This window comes from Antechinus flavipes, chromosome 4 (assembly GCF_016432865.1).
Source record: "Antechinus flavipes isolate AdamAnt ecotype Samford, QLD, Australia chromosome 4, AdamAnt_v2, whole genome shotgun sequence".
Classification (NCBI taxonomy): Eukaryota; Metazoa; Chordata; class Mammalia; order Dasyuromorphia; family Dasyuridae; genus Antechinus; species Antechinus flavipes.
Window position 1 is genome coordinate 185,467,182 of NC_067401.1, and position 24,470 is coordinate 185,491,651.

Below are 24,470 nucleotides of genomic sequence, written 5' to 3' on the forward strand. Positions count from 1 at the left end.
TCACTTAGATTTTTCCTAATTTGAGGTCAACATTGTGTCTCTCCCCCACGAGTTTTCCAGGTCAATTCGTAGCAACTCCCTATCACACATTCCCCACCATGACCTGTCATTTTCCTTTTGGGTTCTCCCTTCTCCAGCCTCATTGGAAATCACCTGCCTATTTTCATTATAGAAAGTGTGCCCTTCATCTCTTATCCTATCTGGAAAACCCAACTTATACTTGCCTTCTAAGATCCTTCCTATTTACCTCCCAATCCAGGTTTGCTTTGTCCCTTATATCCTTTAAAACCTCTCTTCCGAAGGTCCTCCAGAGCCAGTCTTTGGTTTTCAGCAATTTCAATCAAGTTTCCAACATCGTCTTGTTCTTTGACTCCCAATTACTAGTATAATTGAGAGTTACTTTCTCCTCTACATTGAGTCCTAAGCCCCAACTTTGTACCCCCCAACACACACACACACACACACACACACACACACACAGCCTCATTCTTTAAGACCCTCTCCTTCCCGATCACAACTGAGATTCTGAGCAGTGATGATGGCAATGCTACCTAATACAACGCCTGCCCCCATGATGTCAAATGGTGTCACAGCCTCACAGAGTACATAGTATTGCAGCATCAGTGCCACCACCACCTCAGAATGTAGCACAGCACACACCAGTGCTGGGTGGGCCATGGTGACAGCATAGCTGGCACATACAAATGAAACAAGGGCCAGAACCCCAACAGCCCAAACACAGCTCCAACTCAGTGGGTCATGGGGTATCACAGGAGTCTGCAACAGGAAAAGCCCCGGCAAGGCCCCCATCAACCCTACTACACCAAACAGAAATGCCACAGTCAGTAGGGAGGAAGGGAAGTCCAAGGATCTGTAAACCAACAGCCCCAGGGCAAGGGCAAGGCCACCCAAGACAGCTAATACATAGCCGAGGGCTGTGTAGACCCCTTCTGATCCCTTCTGTAGAGTGCCCAACCCTGGGCCCACAATGATAAGTAAGCCCAGCGTGCTGCCAACCAGGCCACACCAGTCATAGCTACTGAGTCGCTGACTCTCCATACACAGGGCAAGGAGTGTAGAACAGACGGTGGAGGAGCCTTTTCGGACAGTGGCTGCATTGCCAGCAGGCACAACCAGGACAGAGGTGTAGGCACAACCAATGCTGAGGACGTTGAGGAGGGCATGGAGCCAGGCTCTCTGTCGATTACCTGCAGGCCCCAGCAGTGGACAGCCTCGCAGTTTGAGAAGAAAGGCGATGGGAAGGTGGAAAAGGCATCGGCAAAGAAGAAGCTCAAGGGAGGGTAGATGGGAAGCTTGATAGGCCATTCTGGAGAAGGGCCCCACAAAGCCTGCAGGAAGGCCTCCACCCAGCAATGCCACAAGTAGCCCCTTGGTGGCATCTGTGGGGCGGCATCGTTGGTGCCAAGGTAGGCTTTTGTTCCTTTCTTCCCCTGGTGGAGAGGGGGATGGTGATGGTTGGGTGAAGTCATCCAGTGTCAGAGAGGAGGGGCACATGGCAACCTGTGGGAAAGGGGGAATGGAGGGGAGACAGGAGAGAGCAGGAAGGATGGAGAGAGGCAATAGAAAAGTTCCTTGGAGTACATGGAAATGGTTAGAGTTAAGACATTTTGGACATGGAGAAACCAAGGAGGGCAATAGGTGCTTCTAATGGATGAATTCTTCCCTTCTCTTCCCCACCCCCAAATTCTCCAAGGTTTTATATGGCAGTAATGCTGTAACTGTTGTATTATGAAAGCACTAAGGGTTGGAATGGGGATGGGATAAAGTTTGGTATCCTGGGGGACTCAGAGTAGGAAGAATCTAAAGGCCTTGTGATGCTAAATGATTCTGATTATTATCTTGAAGAAAATGAAAAGGATGGTCAAAAATGATAGTGCATTTTGCTTCCTAAAATGAGTGGCATTATTCAATATTTTGCTTTCTTGGTATAGGAGGGGTCTGGATGTCACATGTGTATCTGTGATGTCGTATGTGTTCCAGGGACATCTTGTGGCTGTGTACAATCTGATTCAGGGATATGTATATTATATTGGAGTCTTAAATAGTGGAAGAACTTAGGACTGGGGGAAGAGGGAAAGCAACCCCAAAGGTGGAGATTAGATGTTAGCATGCACCCTACTGGGCCCTCAGACTCACCATGGCTCTCTAGACACCATAGTTTGCTTTCTGCCTTCTGCTGCTCTTCCTGGCTTCTCAGAGCTCCAGCCATTAGCCATTATGACCTCAAGGTGGGGATCAGATTCTCCCATGGAATCTCCTTGGAGTGGGGGTTGGGGGTGTCATCCCTGAGAGACAAGGTATCTTTTGTCTCTCTTTAACTCTGCTCTATTTCCTAATATTTCTTGTGTTTTTATCAGGTTTGTTTCTAATTGTGACTATCTCTTTTTGTATCAGAATTTCTGAACCTGACTTCTCATCTCTTGTATATTGTCATTTCTGAACTCTAAATGTTATAGATCTCTATTCGCTGTCTTTCTCCTTTAGACTTCATCAGTCAACAGTGCTGCTTCTTTAAGTCATTTACTGCTGTTTCCAAGTTTCTGGAAGAACGAGTGTTATTACCTGTCTTTTGAAGAGTACCATTGAGTCTTTTACTTAATATTGTTTTTCAGCTTCTGACCCTCTCATCTTTCTGTGCCATAATTTTTACATTTGTATAAGTTGATTTTTTTTTTGGGGGGGGGGCTTGGGTATCTGTGTATTTTGAGTTTCTCTGTCATCTAGTATGATCAATCATATGTATGGATATTTATGCTGGTATATGTTGTGTGTAGACACACATGTGAATCTTATATTTTGTGCTTTGGCTGAATGGCAGCAAGTTGTTGGGAATCTCACTATGTCCTGGTGTTAGGAGGAATATATAAGGGTCTTGGTCCAATCTTCTCCAATTCCCTCCTCCACCCCCCAAGATGTGGGAGTTATTTCCTATTCCTATTGTGTTTTTCTGCAATGGCCTGTGAAGCATTCTTAAGAGTCCTCATTTATTTTCTGTGGATTGGATATCAGTGTTCCTCAGTAGTGATATGTATATTTCTAGAATAGAGTTGATTATGGTGTCTCCTATACTGTTTGTGTGTGTGTATGTGACTGCATTGCTACTCCATGCATCTTCTTTTTTGTGCATTTTGTCTCCCTGGCATGGTTGTATTTACATTCCTGCTGGTGGTGCATTATATGAACCTTGTGTTATGTATTCTTTCTTCTGTCAGCCACCCCCTTCCTTATGCTGTAATGTGGCCCCCTTTCAATACAGAACTGTATTTGTTTTGCATCCACACAAGTGCTGCCTGGTACATGTATCCTTTGCCTACTGGCCTAGCCTGGTGGAGAGCAGTTACTGTGGGTATTGCTGTGTAATGTTGTTAGGGGCACAGCTGTCTGTCACCACGAGTAACATGTTACATTTTCCTCCCAGTTGTAGCACTGTGTCCCTGTGCTTGTTGTTGCTGACCCAGCTCGCTGGGGTGAGTGTGTGGGTTGTGTATGCTCAGCGCCCCCCCCCCCCCCATCCTCTCTCTCCAGGCCAGGCAGCAGTGTCGGCGGTGGGGGACGGTGTGTCTGAGGGGGGTGCTGGGGGGGGTGTTTCCGGGGGGAGGGGGACCGATGATGTCAGCGGCGGCGGTGGCGGCAGCGGCGGCAGGGCCGGGGCCGGGCCGGGCACTGGGGGGGGTGGGGTGGGGGGGTGGGGGGGTTGGGCCGGAACCGAAGTCAGAGCAGGAGCCGGAGCAGAAGCGAGAAGTGGCCTTAGCCGGAGTGGCCGGGAACGGCCAAGGCGATGAACTGGGCCTGGCGGACGAGGCGCCATCACAGTCAGGTGGGCCGGAGCCAGGGACGCCTGGGCCCCTTTCCCACGTCCCGCCTCACCTTACCCCGACCGGCCTGGGCCTTGTTCCTCGGACGCGGACGCGCACGGCCGGCCCTTCCCTAGCCTCAAGGCCGGGGCGCTGAAGGATTGTGGGCCCCAGATTAGGGGGGGTCCAGGCGGGGAAGACCCCGCGACCCCCTCCAGGCTCCGCCCAGGGCGGCGCAGAACTCTTGCTGCGAGCCCGCTGAGAGCACCCGCCTCCCTTCCGGGGCACTGCCAACGTAGACCCCGAATTAGTGGCATCTGGTGGGCAACCTCTCCACTGGGAACGAACTGCAGGGATGGCTTTGTGCCTAGGTCGTGGGGGGGCTACTGGCCCTTCCACTCAATAAGGGGGGGTTGGCTGAGTAAGGGTTAATTATGCAACCTAGTCTCTCTCCTCCCTCTTTCGTCCCCCTCCTCCAAAGGGGATAGGGTGGGGGTGGGGCGGGGCCGACTCTAGGCTCTGCTTTCTGCTGGGAGTGTGATGGCGTAGTATCCGAGAGGGAGGGAGGGGATGCAGAGTTAAGAGCCTGCGAATGGAGTTGTGATGTAGGGGGCTAAAAGGCTAAATAGAGTAAGCTGTGGGGATCTTTTGGCTTGGGATGTTAAGGATATATGGTGGCTGGGAATGTACGGTGACTCTGAGAATTGTTTTCTTCTGGGCTCTTAAGATTTGTTTGGATTGGGAAGAGAAATAGGTTAGGGGTTGGGGGTCTATTTATTCAGTCTCTTTCCTACCTCTTGCTACGTGTGGGGAGGGTGAAGTGATGTAGAGTGCTTCGTGGCTATATTACGTGTGTCAGTATAAGTGACATTACCAAACATAGTTTGTTATACAGATAGATTATGATGTTCCTATTTTACTATGTGTATATATGTATGTCTCATATCTACGTGTTTGACTGACTGCATGTATGCCTTGTTTGATTTATCCCTCCGTGAGTACATAAGTACATAAGATCAAGGATCTACAGTTAGAAGGGACTTTAGAGGTCATCTAGCCTAACTCAATAATTTTACAAATGAGGATATCTTGACTTAGAGAGGTTAAGTACAGTATCTGGCATTTAATAAAGGTTTATTGATTCAAGTAAGTTGTCCAGGATCAGGAAATAAATCAACCAATATTCAAACAACTTCCTTTAATTCCACCATAGTTCTTTTCCTGGCACTATATGATTTTCCTCCTTGCTCAGTGTCTCCTGTGTTATTTATATGTAAATATAAATCTTACATATTGTAATCAGGAAATTGAATAACTTGAGCAAGGTAATATGTGAACCACTTTGGAATGTTGGATTATGTCGTGTGATATTCCTTGTGATGAGATAGATGTGTTGTGATTCTGTGCTCCTGGGAAGTATGCATATATTATTTGTTGTTTGTGTGTTCCTATGATAGATGTCCCCTTGCAGTATAATTGATATCATACCTAGGATGAAAATAATGGTTTCCAGGTACACATAACTTTATGGTTTGCCAAGTGAGATAATATATATTATCTCATTTGAGCTTCTCAGAAATTTAATGAGATGTGTAAAAGGGTTATTCCCAATTTATAGATAAGGAAACTGAAGTTCAGAGAGGTGACTTACCCAGTGACTTTATTTCATTTTACCAACTCAAGAAACATTTATTAACTATATGTGCTAAGCAAATAGGCACTATCCTCTGGGTAGAGAGAAAAAAAAAGCCAGTCTGCCATCAAGGACCTAAGAGAAGAGATAATATGTATGTTTGTATAAGTACATATAAAATATATATAAACAAGAAAATTAGCAACTAGAGAGTCAGAAGTAGATTCATTGAGCAGAAGGTGGCATTTGAAATGAATTTTGAAACTAGAGATTCTAAGAAGTGGGAGAAGTGAGGCAGAGAATGCATTTTGAACAAAGGGGATAATAAAAATTCATAAAGAAAGGAAATATCTTGTGGGTATGGGACAGCAAAATCAGTTTAGCTATACTTTAGGATTTGTGGAGGGAAATAATAGGACTGGAAAAATTGTATGTGAATGGGAAGAATCTTAAAGCAAATAGTCTGGCTAGAAAGTGATTATAGTAGTTCAGGAGACATTTGATAAGGGCCTGGACTAGGGTGGTGGCTTTGGGAGTGGAGAGAAAATATAATGGGAGAGATATTGTGATAACACAATCATTCTTTGCAACATTTTGGATATGTGAAGTGAATAAGAGTAAGAAGTTGGACAGTGAGGTTGCCTATCTGAATGACTGGAAGGATAATGTCTTCAACAAAATTGTGAAGTTCAGAATGGGGACTTGGAAGATTATGAGTTCAATTTTGGACTTAGCGTCATAGATAGAGAGCTAGAAGAATCTATGAGGCCACTAAAACCAACCCCTTTCATTTTACAGATGAAAGACTGAAGCAAGAGTTCTCACAGGGTCACAGAGCTTAGAGATAGTTGAAGTAAGATTTGAATCCAAGTTTTCCTGACTTCAGGTCCAGTACTCTACCATTATACCTTGTCTTTCATAAAACCAGCTTCTGAAGAAGCTGTGTTGCATTTGAGATGTCTACATAACATTCACTTTGAAATATCCAGAAGTTATTGGCATAAAATTAGAGTTCAGAAAAGAGACTAGTATTAGAAATATAGATCTGGAGCTTTTCTGCTTAGAGTGCCACTTAACCCCTTATATGCTTTTAATTCACTCCTTCCTCATTTCTGATGCTTCAATTCTTAATTTGTTTCAAAACTCAATTCAAGTACCACCTTCATATTTCTCATCTGATTACCCTAGAAGAATGTTTTTCAGCCAAAAGTGAGAAATTAACTTGTACTTCCCCTCCCCCCCTTTATTTTGTATATGTTATATATGGGTATAGTATCTCCTCCTATTAAAGTAAACTTTTTATCTTTATATCTCCATTGTGGAGGTAGGTGCTACAGCAGTTTCTGATACAGAATAGGAACTTAATAAATGCTTGTTGGTTGATAGATATTCATTTGGAGAAGGAAAGTGATTAGGTTGGTTTGGGTGTGTGCTTCTTTGGCTAAGTTTTGTATTTACCTCTCTTGTAGTATTCTTTCCTTTTGGTGTGTGTGTGTGTGTGTGTGTGTGTGTGTGTGTGTGTGTGTGTGTGTGTAAAGAATGCTATTCAAACGTAAGATATGTGTATAAGGGAAATAATGAAATAGAGCTGTGTTATCCATGTGACTAGTATTACTTTTGTATATAAAGTGCTCCAAAACTTACCTGTGTACATACTATTGGGACTGTTATATATATTCGGGCCTCTCAGCTGGTGAAGACCAGTGGATTTTGGAGAAAGAAAATTGGACAGGAAGTCTGGGGTTGGGGTAAGGGAGAGGGATGGGGTATATGTGTGCATGTATGTGTGTATGTTAGTATTTGTAGGCCTCTGGGTTCATAAGCATATGCAGTTTTCACCAAAGTGGAAGACACAGAATTGAAGTTTTCTAGTTCCTTTTGTCCTGTGACTATCTTTCTTTGTGTCTCTAAAGTCTTTTCTGAAAAATAATGAGCCATAATCTTGAGCATTTAGGGACAGGAAAGAGAATTTAATTCCTGATTAGAGTATGTATTCAGGTCTTTGGATTGGTTTTCCTCATATCATTTTATATGTGTATATATATATAGTGTGGGAGTGGTTTATATGCATGACTGTGTGTGTGTGTGTGTGTGTGTGTGTGTGTGTGTGTGTGTGTGAAGGGTCCTGAAAGGCTTGTATGCAAGTGTATGTGGTGATATCTGGGTTTAGACACACTTGATGTGTCTCTGTGGATAATGGTATACTACATGTATCTTGGGACAGATGTTGGAGAGAATATGTTGAGGCAAATCTGATATGAGTATGAATGTGTACTTGGTATGCCTATAGGAGAAGAGTATCTTGAATGTGAACAGCTGTATGAACCAATGTAGTGTATAAGGGGAAAAGCACAGGACTTGCACTGACTCAGGAGACTTAGTTCTTACTTGGTAGCTGTTTAACTATGAAAAAGCCACTTACCCTATGTGTTGCAATTTCCCCATTTGTAAAATAGGGATAATAAAGCCTTACCAACTGCAGAAAAGTTTTTGTGAAGGTGAAATGAGATAAAAGATTATGAAAAGGTCTTGTAATGTTTTAAATATTATATAAGTCTAAGATTTTACTTACACATGAAGGTATGTGCCTTAGTCTGGATCTGTCCTTATTCCTGCACTAATAGCACCAATCCCCGTTCAGGAATCCCTATCTTAGGAAGAAAACTGCAAAATGTCATCAGAGACTTTGCTTATAATAAATCTTTGCTTTCTTAATCATTTTCTTTTATCTTTGGTTCTTTCTTATTATCATTACCATCTCTCCCAGTTTTAAGTGCTCTCTGTCCTTTAAGGATCAATTTTAAAAATTCTCTTCTACAAAGCATGCTTTCAATCAGTAAATCAGCACATTAAATACTAGACACTATGGGTATACACAAATGAAAAGAAATCATTTACTTCCCTTAGGGAGCATAATATTATGCCAAGGGCCCAACAATACATTCTATGAGGAGATAAAATATGTGTAAATATAAGTATAAACAAAATATATGCAAAACAAATAAAAAAATAATAAGATTTAGGTGTAACAACTTTTGGATAGTCCAAGTGAAGTTAGATTGGCTTTGTGATACATTTACATTATGATGTGGTTATCAACTACCATACTAGTAACTACTACTGACTCATTTCTTTACTCTCTAAGGCAATCAAAGAATTATTTGCTTATAATTTTTTCCCATGAAGCAATTGGGGTTAAGTGACTTGCCCAGGGTCACACAACTAGGAAGTATTATATATCTTTGGCCATATTTGAACTCAGGTCTCCCTGACTTCAGGGCTGGTGCTCTATCCACTACACCAACTAGCTGCACCTTGCTTATAAATTAATAGAAATGCATAATATCATTAATTCTGTCTGAACTTCTACCAAAATTTTATAAACTGGATAAAACTCTTTTCCCATAAACTTTCCTTCTCTTCCCCTTTCCTCCCCTTCTCTTCCTTTTCTCGTTCTCTCTTTCCTTCTCTCATAGGCTTGCTTAATATCAGTGCTATTGCCTATTCAATTTATTAAGTGATTAATAATGAAAAACACATATTTAGATTTTACAACAATATATTCTGCTCTAAGAAAATATAATCATCTGTAGCTGCTGGCTTTTCTACTGACATTGGAAACATAGTCCCACCATTCAGCTCTCCCAAAAGGGCAGGGTATCTTCACAGAATGAGTTAAACAAAATTCTCTCAAAATGTTTCTACAATTTTCCACAAAAATATTGGCTAACTCAATCTTTCAAGAAAGATTTCTCTCTTGGTAACTCTCAGTCTCTCTCAGATATAACAGTTAACTCTAAATGACACTTAAAATGTAACTCCCCAACAAGATCCTATTTCCTATTTTAACAATATCCGAAGTGTCTGTAACTAAATCAGAATTACACAAGTACGTTAGCTGGGAAAGTCAAGAAAGGTGTTGTATAGGAAGTAGCATTTGAGCAGAACTTTGAAGGGAGATAAGAATTTTAAGACACAGGTGGGAGAAAGATACATTTCAGGCATAGGGACATAGTGGAAAGACAGAGATGGGAGAACATGACTCATTTGTGAGAAACAGGATGAGATCAGATTTAGCTGGATTGTAAGTGCATGGTGTAGAGTAATAAGGCTTGCTCAAAAAGTAGGATAGAGCCAAGTTTGGAAGAGCTTTGGAGCCTCTGCCAGCAATGTAGCCCGCTTTCCTCACCTCTTAGTCTTAATCCTACCCTTCAAGATCTAATTTTAGTACCATCTCTTCTACAAAACTTTGACTACTCCCAGTCTTCATATTTGTATTTTCAGAATATTAATGGTACCCTAAGCACAGTAGGTGCTCAGTAGGTTTTTGTTTATGGTAAGGGAGATAAGTAGGCACCAAATAATAGATACTATCATAAGGAAAAGTGGCAAATAGATACAAATTGAGCTGGCTTGAAGTTAGCAATTTATCCTATCCCTCTCTGCACATAGCTGCACAAAGCTTCTATACCAATTCTTCCCTGGTGGCTCCAATATGAATACCCTTCTAGTTTTCCAGTATTTTCACCTCTGCCTCCTTTAAAATTCACTAATCTTAGTTATCTCTTTGGGAGACTTCACTCTATGCCTTATAAGGCACTGCTAAATTCTGGTGAAACTAGCAAAATGGCTTCATACCATGACAAGAACACTAGTTTATTTTCTCCTCCACAAAATGGCTGTAATGCTTATACTGCCTATTGCAAGGAGAATGTTATTTGTAAAGTATTATATCATGGAATATAGCTACCATCTAGTCACATTCCTCTACTTTTACAGATGACGAAACTAAGGCTCACACACAGTGACTTGACTCAAGGTTACATGAACCAGCATTTGAGCTAAATGTCAGGAGCAATTATTTTAATGCCTTTTGTGTGGTGTTTTTCTCTCATATACCTTACTTGGGAAAAGTGGGGATGGAAACAGGGAGAAGGCTAAAGGAACTTGAAATATTGAAAGCTATAGATAATACAAAACTACTTTTAAGCCAATATCATTCCATATATTACATTCTACTCCCAGTTCCACATATTCCCCCTCCCCTCTCCTGCTTTTTGCCTATGATGAGAGAACAGTTAAAATTTTTCTTCCTCATGCAATTTCCTCTGGTAGAGAGTCAAGAAGCAGGCTGGTAAGCATGGATATTAGAAGATAGAAAAGGAAAGCCCAAGTAGGATATGATTAATCACAGATCCATATGATAAATTAGGTTGAAGAAATTCAGTTTCCTAGTAGATTTACAGCTGGAAGAAAATTTAGAAATCATTAGTCTAATCTCTTTTACAAATGAATTGAGCCTTAGAGAGTGGAGGTAATTTGTTCAAGGTTACACAGCAAGTTAGTGGCACAATAAGAATTAATACAAATATATTTATGTAGGGCTTTAACAATTTGGAAGCCCCCCTAAAATTACTAAACTCTGCACATCTTTTGAAACATCTCTATCACTACTGTGCTTATACCACAAAAACATTAAAGAGGAAAAATAAATATACAAAAACATTTACAGTAGTTTTCTTCATGGTAACCAATTACTTGGAAATTAAAAGAATGTCCACCAAGAGGGAATATCTAATTTTGTTGAATTGGATATGAATGTAATAGAATATTATTGTGCTGTATGAAATGATGAGATGGACAAATTTAGAGGACAATGTAAAGAACTCTATGGATATAGAGTGAAGGAAGAAGAACTAGGAGAACAATTTATATGGTGATAATATTGTTCTTTGAAAGAATTTAGAACTCTGATCAATGAAGTGATGAACTATGAGGCCAAAAAGAATGAAGATAAAACACAACTTTCACCTGAGAGAGAGGTCATGAATTTAAAATCAGAAAGAGGCAAACATTTTCAGACATTGGCTAATGTAAGACTTTGTTTTGATAAATTGTATAGCTTTTTAATAAGTTCTTTAAGTTTGTATTCTTATTCTGGAACCTTTTTAAAAAGAAACATTCACTTGGGGACAGTAGAAGAAACAGATTAAAATTATAAAATTATCACTTATTGAAAAAATAAAAATAAACCATTTTTAAAAGCAGGAAAAATATGTAGAGCTCTTAGGGTTAAGATGACATTTTCATAACCACACAAAGATAGAACAAAGACCTCATTGTATTTATTTTTTCTTATGAGAACATATTTTACATGGCACAGCAAATTGCATCCTTGATGCTCTACTCCAAAAATTGTTTTTCATGTATATATTAAGATGATACAAGATAGATGAAACGGAGATGAATGTTCCTTTGATTATACGGGTCTTGATTATACAATCAAGAGATAAAGAAGGAAAATGTGTACTTGCTAAAGTTGTTTGTCGATTATGGAGGATATTCTGGGAAGAATTCAAATGGAAGAGGAGGGATTCCTTATAGATGGTAAGGTCCTCCAGATGTTTCTGTTTACAAATGACATTGTACTGATTGTATCATGTCCCAAAATGCTAGTGTGTAATGTCCAGGCTAGTTCTCTGGAGGAGCTCGGGATCAGCTCGAGTCCTTGGTTTTAGTGGGGGAGTGGAGTCAGGATAGCCACTACGAAGCTGGTCAAAGATGGAATCTGGAGTCTTGTGTCTATGGCTAAGAGCTGTGGCTGAGAGTGAATCTTCTGTGTCTGAGACTCCCTTAAATACCTCAATATGATTACATCACTACAGTACATTGAGCGTGCACAATTACATCACCATACTAAGTACTAAGTATATGCTTAACTATAAGTATCATGCTGACCTAGATTCAAGTACACCTTTTCAGAGTTCTGGCCCTCTACACTAAAGAGCTTCCTATTAAGATTTAAAGATGGCCTAACAAACTACATAGGAAAAGCCAAGTGGGTGAAGAATACCTATTTATGATATATACTTGAATTCTATTCAGTTAGTCCATTAGTTCATATATCTCAGAGAAACAGGGCAATATTGAATAGTCACCAGTAAACTAAGCATCTTCTATTTGCCAGGTATTGTGCTGAGCATTTGGGATACAAAGGAAAAAAGCAGTCCCTGCTTTCTGGGACCTCACATTCTAATGGGGGAACTGAAAGTTGAGAATAGCTGGAACAATTTTTAATACTTCCAAATTGCACATTAAATCATATCTTTTTTTAAGACCCATGTTTTTCTAGTGATAATATATGTAAATAATGGGAAATCTCTGAAGAATCAAAATTTGAGTTGACTCTAAGATCAGTGAAGAGATACATGATGAGATAAGTAGGCTATTTCATATTATCAGCAATTCTTGTGCACAAGAAATATACAATTATTGAACATGTGAGGGGGGAAAAAGAAGGGGGATAGTCGTGGAATGACTGAGGAGTTATAAACAGGAAACCTAATGCTACGCTAGTACCTATGGAAGGTTGAAAGATTGAATACCTCCAATATATTGAATAGGTCTTTTGTGGTAGATTTACATGAACTACATGGACCAGAAATGAAAAAACATGGGTGAGTTATATTTTATACTTAAAGGAGTATCCACTTTTGATGAGGTCCCAGACACACTGAAGAGTTTGAGACCTATTAATTGCTTTCCCCTCTCTACTCTGCCTGACAGATAGTGTGAGTATTTTTCAGGTGAAGAAAATTATACTCAGGCCCACAAAAACTCAATTTGCTCAAAGATAGGAAAAGTGGTATTCCTGTCCCCATTAACACATTGCATATCTATCAAAATATGTGAAGATGATGATGGCTATTTAAATAAGGTGGAAATCTGGGTAATATCTGCTTCCAAAGGAATATAGAGAAGATAGACTTGATAAGCACTCACACATTCTTTTTCTGTGAAAAACTCCCCTACTGTATTTAGATTTAGACTTGGATTTTAGTCATGGCTCTAACATGTACCAGATCTGTGACCTTGGCCAAGTCATTTAATTTATCCAGTTGTTAGTTTCCTAATCTGTAAAATGGGGTTTAATAATGTACTACTTTTGTCTCACAGAATTGTTAGTGAAGGTCAAATGGAACATTTTGTAACATAAGAATCTCCAAGTCAATATAGCATTTATTCAATAAACATTTTTGAAGTATGTGATGTGTAGAGCTTAAGCTGTTCTAGGCACTAAGAGAAATATAAAGGTATATAATATGCAATCTTTGCCTGCAAAGATATTATCTAATATTGATATACCTAAGTGCTTCTGTCTCTAGCTGTTACTCTACTAATATAGGGCTTGTTCTTTCTTGTCCTGTTCTTTCACTGCATCTCTGTCTCTTTTCCCATCTAAAAGTGATATGTCTCTCTTGAAAGTTGTATGTTTTTGCAGGGAAGACTAGGCTGTTTATGAGAAGATGTGAGAGAGAGAGAGAGAGAGAGAGAGAAAGAGTGTGTGTGAGAAAGAGTGTGTGTGTGTGTGTGTGTATGTTTTATAAGGAGTTTCTCATTTTTAATATTTAATTTAACAAATGTGCAAAAAAAAAAAAACTGCAAGCCACTGTATTCAGGGAGTGTTTTAAGTGTGTATATGTATATTAGAGAAGTTGTATATGAGGATGTCTAAAAGACCTCCAAAAGATATTTGTATAAAGGTGGTATGTATTAGAGTCTGTGTGTGTGTGTGTGTGTGTGTGTGTGTGTGTGTGAAAGAGAGAGAGAGAGAGTGTGTGTGTGTGTGTGTGTGTGTGCGCTCTGGACTGAATTCTAGCCCAGAATTCTACCAATTAATAGGTATGTGATCCTGGAGGCCTCAGTTTGATTATATGTAAAATGGACATAATAACCTTCTTTGTGAGGATTGAATAAGATCATTTGTATGAAAGCATTTTTCATACTAAGTGTTATAGCACATTAAGGAATCATTATGTTTCAAGTTTATGTAGTGCTCTAAGTTTCACAGAATCTAAGTTTTCATGGAATCTTGATGTAGTAAGGGCAGATTTTATTTCATTTTGTATAGTCAACGTCATATAGCTGTTTATCAAAAGAAAAGTTAAAATTCCTGTCAGAGGACCTTGGTGCAGTCTTAAGTGTGGACTTGGAGGACTCGTTTAACCATTTTGGGCTCCAGATTTATCATCTGTATAATAGGAATGATGTTTTGCACTACTCACCTCTCAGTTGTTTTAAGCAAACACTTTACAAAACTTATAGCACTATATAAACATAATAATATGTTATAAGTGACAGATCCAAGATTAGAACCCAAAATCTTATAATTTCTACTCTGATGTTCCTCTCCTATATCTCTATGAAATAAAGAGTATAGGCTTGCATGTGTGTGAAATCTATCAGAGTATTTGATAATGGAGTAAGAACCAGGCTTGTATCAGTCTTGAAATTGTACCTTTGGGAAGAGTAGAAGATAACTAGTGACCTAAACTGAAATTTACTGATTGCCCTATTAGGAAAATCTTTATGGTGGAAAAAGCTTCTAGCGTTGTGGTCTATGTGGACAGCAGGTTTAAATCTCATAATTGGGTATTGAGAAACATCAGTCAAGTGAAATCTGGAACCATAAAATTCTAGAACTGGAAGGGACCTATGGAAAAGATTATCAATCATCTTTGATGTTTAAAGGAACCTGTTATATTAAAGGCATCTTTAATACTTGTTAGCATTGTGAAAATCAAATTTCAATTTGGGCTGTATAGGTGAATCATTATAGGGCAATGAGATGGTAATATGTGAATTAATTGACTAGACTTCTTTAGACCAGTAATTTTACAGAATGCAAAGGAACTGTCTTCAAAACTTTGGATTAATAATGAGACTCTACAAATTAATTGTCTTATTTCTTTGGAGCCAATAAAACTGCGCTATGCAAATGACCTGGCTGGAGCTACCTTTGTAGAAATGAAAGTTCACAAATGAACCAGCCTGTCTACTTTGACCACCTCTTCCCCTCACCATTCTGTAGCTTCTGCTCTTTCATTCTCTGCTCCCCTGTCATCTTCCATAAGATTCCATTGATTTTTCATCTGTTTATTTTTCCACAGAAAATTGAGACCAGGCTGAAGGAACTACCCCCTTCACTCCATGTTGACCTCTCCCTCAGGTAAAGGCTATGATGGGGGAGTTTCAAGATAAAGAAGTGGGCATATAATCCTGGTATAAGATCTAGAATTTGGATAGGGAATTGATTTAGGCAAGGAACACTGTGCCAAATGGGCAAATGAGTATTTTGTCTAAGGATTAGAGAGTTATACAAAATGAGGAGGGTCACTGAAACTTCTTATTTATTTCTGTCACCAAATAATTGTGATTTCAGGTATTCAGATTTTCCCTTATTCTATGACCTCCATGGCTTTTGATTGTCATTGCCCTCCTTGAACCCTCATCCTTTGTGACTTCATGAACTCTTGACTATTTCAACTACTTAGCCTCTCTAAACCCTCTCTTTCTGACCAAACATCTTAATAACTGCATTTAAATATTTTAAATATTTAAAGAATACTGGATTTGTCAAAAGTCCTGAGTTCAAATCCTGTTTTTGCCGCTTGCTAACTGTGTGATCAGGGGCAAACTATTTAACTTCTTTGAGCTTCTTCTATAAGATAAGGGAGTTAGACTAGATCTCCAAGTCCCTATTTCAGCTCTAAATCCTAAAATCATATTTCTCCTGCATTTTAACCTTTGACTTTCATGTAACCATCAGCCTGTCTACTTTGGTTTCTTGGACCCCCCAATGTTGGAAATTTGATTCTTCACCTTTGACTAGATACTTCAGGGAACTTTCTCCCCTCTCCCATTTGCCCTTTGATCCACAACATTTGACCTTTCCCAATTTATTTTTCCATTAAATTTGACCTTTCTTTCTTCTTGACATTTAATTTCCCCAGTTTATTACAATTGATTGCTATCTCCTCACCCTTGGCTCCATTCCTGGATCCCCTGGTATCCTGTCCCTCTCTGGTTTAACTCATCCTCTCACTCATTGTCCCAAAACCTTCTGGACAGCTTCCTTCAACCCTAGATTGAATCTTCTTTGCCCTTCCCTCTTCCCTCTGCAGGCTGGCGCCATGCCCCCTCCTGCAGAGGTGACAGACCCGTCCCATGCCCCAGCTGTGCTGCACCAACTCAATGAACAGCGTCTCCGTGGCCTCTTCTGTGACGTCACCCTCATTGCTGGAGACACCAAATTCCCTGCTCATCGAAGCGTCCTGGCTGCCTCCAGCCCCTTCTTCAGAGAGGCCTTGCTAGCTCAAGCTCCATCACCACTGCCACCTGTGACAAGGGATCCTGCCCCAAACCCTTCTGCTTCTTCTGCTTCCGCCTCCTCTTCCTCTTCCTCCTCCTCTTCCTCCTCTTCCTCTTCTTCTTCTTCCTCTTCCTTTTCCTCTTCTTCTTCCTCCTCCTCTCCACCTCCACCATCCTCCTCCCCTACAGCTTCACACCCACCCCGGGTTCTAGAATTGCCAGGAGTCCCAGCAGCCGCCTTCTCCGACGTCCTCAATTTCATTTACAGTGCCCGACTGGCGCTGCCTGGAGGTGGTGGGGACGGGGCAGCTATGGCAGAAATTGGGGCTTTGGGACGGCGCCTAGGGATCTCACGACTTCAGGGACTCAGTGAAAATGGGGATGCTTGGGTTCCTCCTGCTCCACCACCCCCAGCTCCACCTGAGATTAATAGTTTTGCCACTGGTCCTTCAAAGGAGTGGCAGGGGAGTGGAAGTGAAGTCCCTACATCACAGACTTCCCTTCCCCGGCGGTCTCTTCCCTGCCCTCGCTGTGGGAAAAATTTTATCCATGCTAAACGGCTGCAGACACATGAAGCCCAGTGTAGGCGAGGGACAGGGGCTCGGGGAACAGCAGGTGGGCAAGGGGATGGAGGCTCCCAGGAAGAGAGCCCAGAAACAATCCGAAATTCATCTGCTTCCTCCAGCACAAGTTTTCGAGGGGGTCCAGAGCATGTGGTGAAGGTAGTGGGTGGTCATGTGTTGTATGTCTGTGGGGCTTGTGAACGCTCCTATGTGACACTCTCAAGTCTGAAGCGGCATAGTAATGTGCACTCATGGAGGAGGAAATATCCCTGCCGCTACTGTGAAAAGGTGTTTGCCCTGGCTGAATATCGGACCAAGCATGAGGTGTGGCACACAGGTGAACGGAGGTGAGTTACCTGGAACCTCAGATCTTGGGGGTGGGAGCTAGGGAAAAGAAACCTGAAGCTGTCTATATTTCTACTTCCAGGACAGAGGCTCAGCCTATATAACCATGAGATTACTTTCCAGCTCAGAGGTTATAGTTCTCTAATCAGGAATTCTGAGATCCTGGGGGTTCTGTTTTTTTAAGATTCTATTTTTTAAAGAGAGCCTTTTTTGGATTTAGAAGACCTGGATTCAAAGCCTTAGGGATGTGTGTGTGTGTGTGTGTGTGTGTGTATGTGTATGTATTTTATAAAATGAAAGAATTGGACATAAAGGGGGTCTCCAAGGTCCCTTCTGATTTTAGAATCTGATAACCCTGTGAGATAATGTTCCACATGAGATAATGTTCCACACAGCTAGAAGTATGCTCAGACAAAAATGAAATCCGAAATCCTAACCTCTGGGGTTAAATGACCTGAACCTGTTTTCCATGTAACACTGTTTCCTGTTGACCTGTTGCCTCTATCTAGGTACCAGTGTATCTTCTGCTGGGAGACATTTGTCACCTATTACAACTTGAAGACTCACCAGCGAGCTTTTCATGGTATCAGCCCAGGCCTCTTGGCCAGTGAGAAGACCCCCAATGGTGGCTACAAACCCAAGCTGAATACTCTCAAGCTATATCGCCTTCTCCCCATGCGGTCTGCCAAGCGACCCTACAAAACTTATAGCCAAGGAGCACCCTCTACCCCTGCTTCTGCCCCTTTGTCACCAGAACCCACTCCATCTGCATCGGCTATCCCCCCCATCCTCCCCACAACACCCCCACCCCCACCTGTCCCTCCTCCACCTCCCACCCCTGCCCCCCTACCTTCTGTCATTGCCTTTGCCCATCCAGCCCCTTCAGTAATTGTACATGGGGGCAGCAGCACAGGAAGTAGCACGACTGGCACAACTGGAGCTCAGGCTGCCTCAGTGATTGCCTATACAGCTCCGCCAAGGCCTCCTAAGAAACGTGAATACCATCCCCCTCCACCCCAGCCAGCAGTAGCGGTGGTCACAGCAACACCATCCACCCCAGCTACAACCACACCAGGGGCTACTGCAGAAGAGAACAAGGGTAGGAATCTCCGGGCAGGAAAGACTCTGACATACACAGCCAAACCAGCTGGTGGGGGGGGGATGGGACCTTCTGGGGGGCTCAACTGGGGTGGAGACTCTTCCCAACCCCAGCCCCCACCACCACTGTGCCAGATCACAGTTCGAATAGGTGAGGAAGCTATTGTCACTCGAAGAATTTCTGAAACTGACCTCCATCCTGGAGAAGCTAGTGGCCTTGAAGAAGGAGAGGACAGTGAAGAGGAGGAGGAGGAGGAAGAGGAGGAAGAAGAGGAGGAAGAAGAGACTGAGGCTGGGAGTGAGGACCAACTCTGGCGGCCATACTATTCCTATAAACCTAAACGGAAATTGGTTGGCACTGGTGGGGGGAGTAGCGGGACCAGCAGCAGTAGTGGGACCTCCAAATGCCGCCGCTCTCGATGGAGAAGGAAGTTTGAAAGACGAGCCTGGGAGGAGTCCAGATCCACTGAAAGCCCCTCTGAACAGACCAGCAGTGAGTGGAAACATCAGTGTGGAGACTGTGGCAAAGCTTTCTCAGCTCTAAGGAAGCTGCACAAACACCAGGAAGCCCATGGTAATGGGGGCACCCAGGGACCCCGGGCTGGCCGGAAACCTTTGACCCGTTTTGCCTGTTCTCATTGTCCAAAGGTGTGTAAGACAGCAGCTGCCCTGAGCCGCCATGGGCAGAGGCACACTGGGGAGCAGCCAGGGGGTACCCCGACACCTGTTATTGCCTATTCTAAGAGCAGTGGAGGAAGTGGGACTGGGTCAGGACTGGGATTAGGTGACAGTGGGGTAAAGGAAGAGGCCCCTCAGGAAATGCAGGTGTCATCATCCAGTGGGGAAGCTGGTGGAGGAGGGGGAATTGGTGGTGGGGGCCTTGAGGCTGCCTCTCTCCAGGATCCTGTTATCTCAGGAGGAGAAGAACCCCCAGGAGTGGGAGATGGGAGCTATCCTCCAGTGCAAGAGTTCCCCTTGGCCCTGGTTGAAGATAAGCAGCAAGTTTCAGGTCGGGGGGAGAAGACTGGAGCTGAGGGATTGATTGGGGAGGGTGTAGAAGGGACTGCACCTGCCAAAGTCACTTTCTACCCTGAATCTTACCCACTGGTATATGGTCCTCAACTCCTTGCTGCCTATCCTTACAACTTCAGTAACCTTGCTGCACTCCCAGTTGCCCTCAACATGGTTCTGCCTGATGAGAAGGGTGGTGGTGCTCTACCCTTCCTACCTGGGGTCTTCAGCTATGCTGTGAATCCTCGGGCAGCACCCCCCACCCCCCCTCTTCCTCAGTCGATGCCTTCACCAGTTCCCCCCAAGGGAGATGGGGGTGGAGGAGGAATTGAGAGGGCCCAGAAAGGAGATGTAGGATGAACTCATTACTTGGTTAGCCCCTTCCACCAGAAACCACCCTTGCTTTCTACCTACCCTCTTTCTTTCTGCTCCTGGCCTTCTGTCCCTAGCTTGTCCCCCAAGTCCCCTGGAGATCTCTAGTAGCCTCTGTGCTATAACTGCTAATATGAGAGGAATGCAGGGGAAAAGATTCCTGAGATCTCTTGGGTTGAAACTGATTTGGGGCTTATAGCAATTTTCCCATTTCAAGAAAAGTGATGATTGGTGAGTCTCACCACCTCTTTTCCTCTTTTCCAAATCCTCCCCCACCCCACCTGCTTTACCATATCAGCCCAGGGTAGTCCCTATGGGAAGGGTATCTTTCAGTATTAATGTAGTTACCCAGCTCCCTAGCTCCTGGAGTGACATAGATACATGTGTGTGTACATAGACGTGTGTGTGTGTGCGCACACATATATTCCTCCTCAGAAATGCCACTTGTGGTTTCTAGATCTAGGGGGGAATACCACCTCTTACCTTGTAACCTACTTTCCCTGTACTGTTTCCTTCCTACCACTACAAAAAAAAAAAAAAAAAAAAAAAAAAAACTTTTCCCCAGCACATTCCATTACCTCTCCCCTCCCCACTCCAGTACAGCTGACGGGGTAGTATGGCTCAACACCAGAACCATTGTAATACCCATCATCTACACACCTAGGGACCTTCTGAAATAACTCCTGTGCTGCTGGGCAATGTTTTCTCCCTATCCAGAACAACAGTCATGTTCTTCTGTCCCCCAACTTTAATGTTGGTCATTCCTATACTCAAGTGAAAAGAATTGGTTGCTGGTTGGGTTATATAGGAGGCTCTCTCTGCTCAGCCAGATTGGGGGGAGCGGGGAATAATAGAAATCACTTCCATTTTTGGGGGGTGATGGTTTCACCCAGATCAGAACAAATATCGAAAACTATTGGAGTAATGTTGGGGTATGGGAGGTACTAAAATTTGCACATACCCGCCTGCCCTTTCAACTCTATTTCTCCTAATGTTATATCCACAAACACTGGTATGGATCCAAATGGAACTGTCTTTTATTTCCCAGGTTGTATATTAAAGCACCCCCTCCAACTCCAATATATGGAGATCCCTTTCCATCCAAAAGAGCACCTTACCCTTAAGGGATGGGGGGAACAAGGGACCTCCAAGTAGCCCCCAAACTTCTAATTTGCACTAGTGATACCCCATTGAGGGGTGCCCTATTCCTTCTCAGTAGGGAAAATGGGTACTATTTCCTAATCCCTTGAGCCCATGAAAAATAATCTTCTAAATTTCATCTCCATGCTAGGGAACTGGAGCTAAAACCCTCTTTCTGTTCACCTCTCAAATTGAGCCTCCCCTGTCTTAAGATTAGGTGAAAGATAACTTCCCCCTACCCATGTCTAAATGAAAACAAAACAAGGAGAGTCAGATAGGGGAGTAAGTTTGATGGGTGTGAAGTAATTTGAAAAAAGCAAAAGCTTCTTTCTACTTAAAATGGCAAGAATTTTTCCCAACCACCAATAACTGATCAGGGGTCACGATAATAGTGACAATAATAGTGATTATATGAAAATAGTGATAATAATAATAGCATACTCAAATGCGAAAGTCAAAATGACTCCTAGAGGCAGGTAAATTTGGAGTATGGGAATTCTTCCCCCAGTTCCCAAACTGCTTGTTATTCCCTTACAGCAAAATGATCAGGGGCATTGGGGTAGGAGAGAAGGCCTGCCTCACTCCCTTATATTGAATATCATTCCTCTCTCTCTGCACTTTTTTTTGGTCTAGACCAAAACCCAAGAAAAGAGTTTCCTCCTGAATGTACCAAGTCCCAATGTTTAAGGAAAAAACAAAAAATACATCAAAACATTCCCCTCTCCCCTCCCCCCAAAAGATCTTGTTTTTGGCACTTTAGAGAAAAACTGTGGGAAACTACATAATAAAATATATATCTACACACAAATATACATATAATGTGTGTGTATATATATATAATGTATGTGTGTATAAGTATATATGGGAATCACAAGAGACTGAAGAATGCCTGGAGGCAGAGAGGAGATGCACTAAGGGCCTCTCCCTCCCTTCTCCACTTTTATATTTACCCTTCTCCAGAGAAAGGAGGGGAGAAAAAAGAGAATTCGGGACTCTTGAGAAACGATCAGATAATTTTTATTTCAAAATAGATTGACATTCCAAACAGAGATTATGGAAGAATTAAAAGTACAAGAATTTAAAGGTTTGGCAATGTTACTATTTGAGAAAATCCAGTTTCTAGGATTTTGAAACTTTAACAAAGATCATAGGAAATTGGAAGGGCTTTCTTTAGAATGAGGCATCTTGCAATTGTGGAAATAACATATTGTAAATTTTAGATTGAAAATGATTGTGATCCCTGTTGTGCCAAGCCCTTTTATTCCCTCACTGAGAGGGAAGCCATTGTAAAGAGGGGGAAGGCTTTTGGATCAGTGCTGCGAAGAGAAAGGAAAGATTTAAGATAATACAAACTTTTTAGCTTTATATTTTTAAGGAAACAGACTTAGAAAAACTGATTATATTTATCTTTCCACATCTGTGTGTGTCCAATTCTCTACCTTCTAGGTGAATAAACAGACAAAATGGACTGTGCTCTGTATTAGGGATGCCTCTTGCACTTATTTCCATTGGAAGGGATGAGGGGGACTGGGGATTTAGGGTTTACAGAAGATGGAAGATGCCACACTTCCCACTAATCCTAGGAGTTACTTGGAAATGGAAAACTGATTGCTCTGTAAAAATGCCTCCCCATACCATTTCTTTCCTAGGGGTTTGTGGGTCCTTCCCATGCAGGTCCTTCATACCTAGACCTTGAGTAAATTGCTGACTGCAGCCAACTCCTAGCAGCTCTTGATGACAAAATACCGCTCACCATTGCAGTCTCTAAAACCGCTGGGAATTGGGAAGTCCTAGCTGCGTCTGAAAAGTGGTTCTGAAATGGGATTAAAAAACACCCTCTTCCAATTCTCTGGACTTCCCTTATACCTCTGTAATCTAACTTTGGTATTTGGATCATCTTCTCTTTTTTGAAAAGAAATTGGGTTCAATTTCCCCTAGTCTGAGGATCCACCCTATTCTCTCCCATGTTTCTCCCTGTTTGATTTTGTCTGTATCTCCCTACTTCTCACCTGTAAATGTCCCTCATCCTAGCCTCAGAAATGAGACTGAAAAAGGATTAAGATTCCCTCCTACATTTTGTCACCAGAAGGCTTAGGATTCCCTCCTACATTTTGTCACCAGCTCTCCATCTAGTGTCACCTAACCTGAGCCCATAGTAAATAGAGAATTCTAACCTAGGAAAAGCTTTCAAGAACGAAAAGACTAAGCCTATGATGGCAAATTTTCAGGCATAGCTGGATGTAATAAAATTTTGTGTGCTACTCAAAGTCATCTGATAAGTAGGTACTTGCTTAAATCATCCATTCCCAAAGCAGTCTAGCTTGGAAAGGTTTTTTTTTTTTTTTTTTTTTTTAAGATTCATTTGTTTTACGATATATAACAAACATTTATTAAGAAAAACTGCAGAGAGTCTGGAATTGGGCTGGGAGCATGAGATTTTTTTTTCTTTTGGCCAATATTTTATTTTTCCCAATTATATGTAAAGATAGTTTTCAACATTCATTTTTATAAGATTGTGAGTTCCAAATTTTTCTCCCTCCCTCCCAGTCCTCCACTCTCCTCAAGACAAGTCTAAATGGCAATCTGATAAAAGTTATATATTGCAATCAGAGCATACAAGATTTAAAAGGGAAAATAAAAAGCTGGGACACTTCCCAGTAAGGAATTTTAAATTGGAGTTTTGTATCACGACAAAGGAAACGGAGAAAGAAGACAATCCAGGTACTGGGTTTCTGCGGAAGATTCCACACCAGCTACTCTCGAGGGCTCAGAGGAAACGTTAGGGAAAAGGGTCGGAAGGGGGTAGGTGGTAGGAAGCATCCAGGAAAATAATGAGTGTCCCCACGCTGGTGAATATAATGAAAGTCCACAAGAAGAGTCGGTCCACCACCATAGCCACATATTGCCAATCCTCCCTCAGCTGGGGGACGGGAGCAGGTGATGGGGGGGAGGGAGGAAACAAGAAAAGTCAACCACAGACGCAGATTACCAACTCGGGTGAAGCAACCCGCAAGGAACCTCCCCCTCCCCCGCCCCCTACAGTTACAATCCAGCCCCCCGGAGGGGCGGGACCTCGGGACAAGCGGAGGGCGAATCAGAAGTCAGCAGCGGGGGCTGCTAGGAGAGGGGGGCGCGGAAAAGGAAATCCGGGGATTGAGAACTCAAAGGGACTTGACGCCAAATCTTTTTTTTTTTTTTTACGGATGGAAACTAAGGAACAGAGAAGTTAAAGGACTTAACTTGGGTCACACTGCTAGTAAATATCTAAGCGCCCAGTACTTTCTGGTTCCAATTCCCCTGCATCAAATTGTAAGGAGCTAAAACCAACGAAACACGGCATCC

General features: G+C 42.2%; 3 protein-coding genes across 6 annotated transcripts in view; 1 reads left to right on the forward strand and 2 right to left on the reverse strand.

Moving 5' to 3' along the window:
* On the reverse strand, nt 1-2,313 carry SLC35G6 (solute carrier family 35 member G6). The gene is made up of 2 exons (XM_051995830.1): nt 2,158-2,313; nt 1-1,521 (listed from the first exon to the last, which is right to left on the reverse strand). Exons 1-2 carry the CDS (start codon nt 2,158-2,160, stop codon nt 484-486), a joined length of 1,041 nt encoding a protein of 346 aa, XP_051851790.1. The 5' UTR covers nt 2,161-2,313; the 3' UTR covers nt 1-483.
* ZBTB4 (zinc finger and BTB domain containing 4) lies at nt 1,407-22,608 on the forward strand. Of its 4 annotated transcripts, none has more exons than XM_051995818.1 (4): nt 1,407-1,427; nt 15,399-15,457; nt 16,413-17,509; nt 18,017-22,608. In XM_051995818.1, exons 3-4 carry the CDS (start codon nt 16,422-16,424, stop codon nt 19,974-19,976), a joined length of 3,048 nt encoding a protein of 1,015 aa, XP_051851778.1. In that variant the 5' UTR covers nt 1,407-1,427; nt 15,399-15,457; nt 16,413-16,421; the 3' UTR covers nt 19,977-22,608. The 4 variants fall into 4 exon arrangements, with proteins under 4 accessions (XP_051851778.1, XP_051851775.1, XP_051851776.1 ...); XM_051995815.1 differs by lacking the exon at nt 1,407-1,427 and adding an exon at nt 3,467-3,488; XM_051995816.1 differs by lacking the exon at nt 1,407-1,427 and adding an exon at nt 3,799-3,838.
* The window catches only part of CHRNB1 (cholinergic receptor nicotinic beta 1 subunit), a 7,521-nt gene continuing 5,180 nt past the window's right edge, over nt 22,130-24,470 (reverse strand). The window contains exon 11 of the mRNA XM_051995827.1: nt 22,130-24,048. Coding sequence (XP_051851787.1) covers nt 23,908-24,048 — 141 coding nt within the window. The 3' untranslated portion in view covers nt 22,130-23,907. The remainder of the gene's footprint in view (nt 24,049-24,470) is intronic.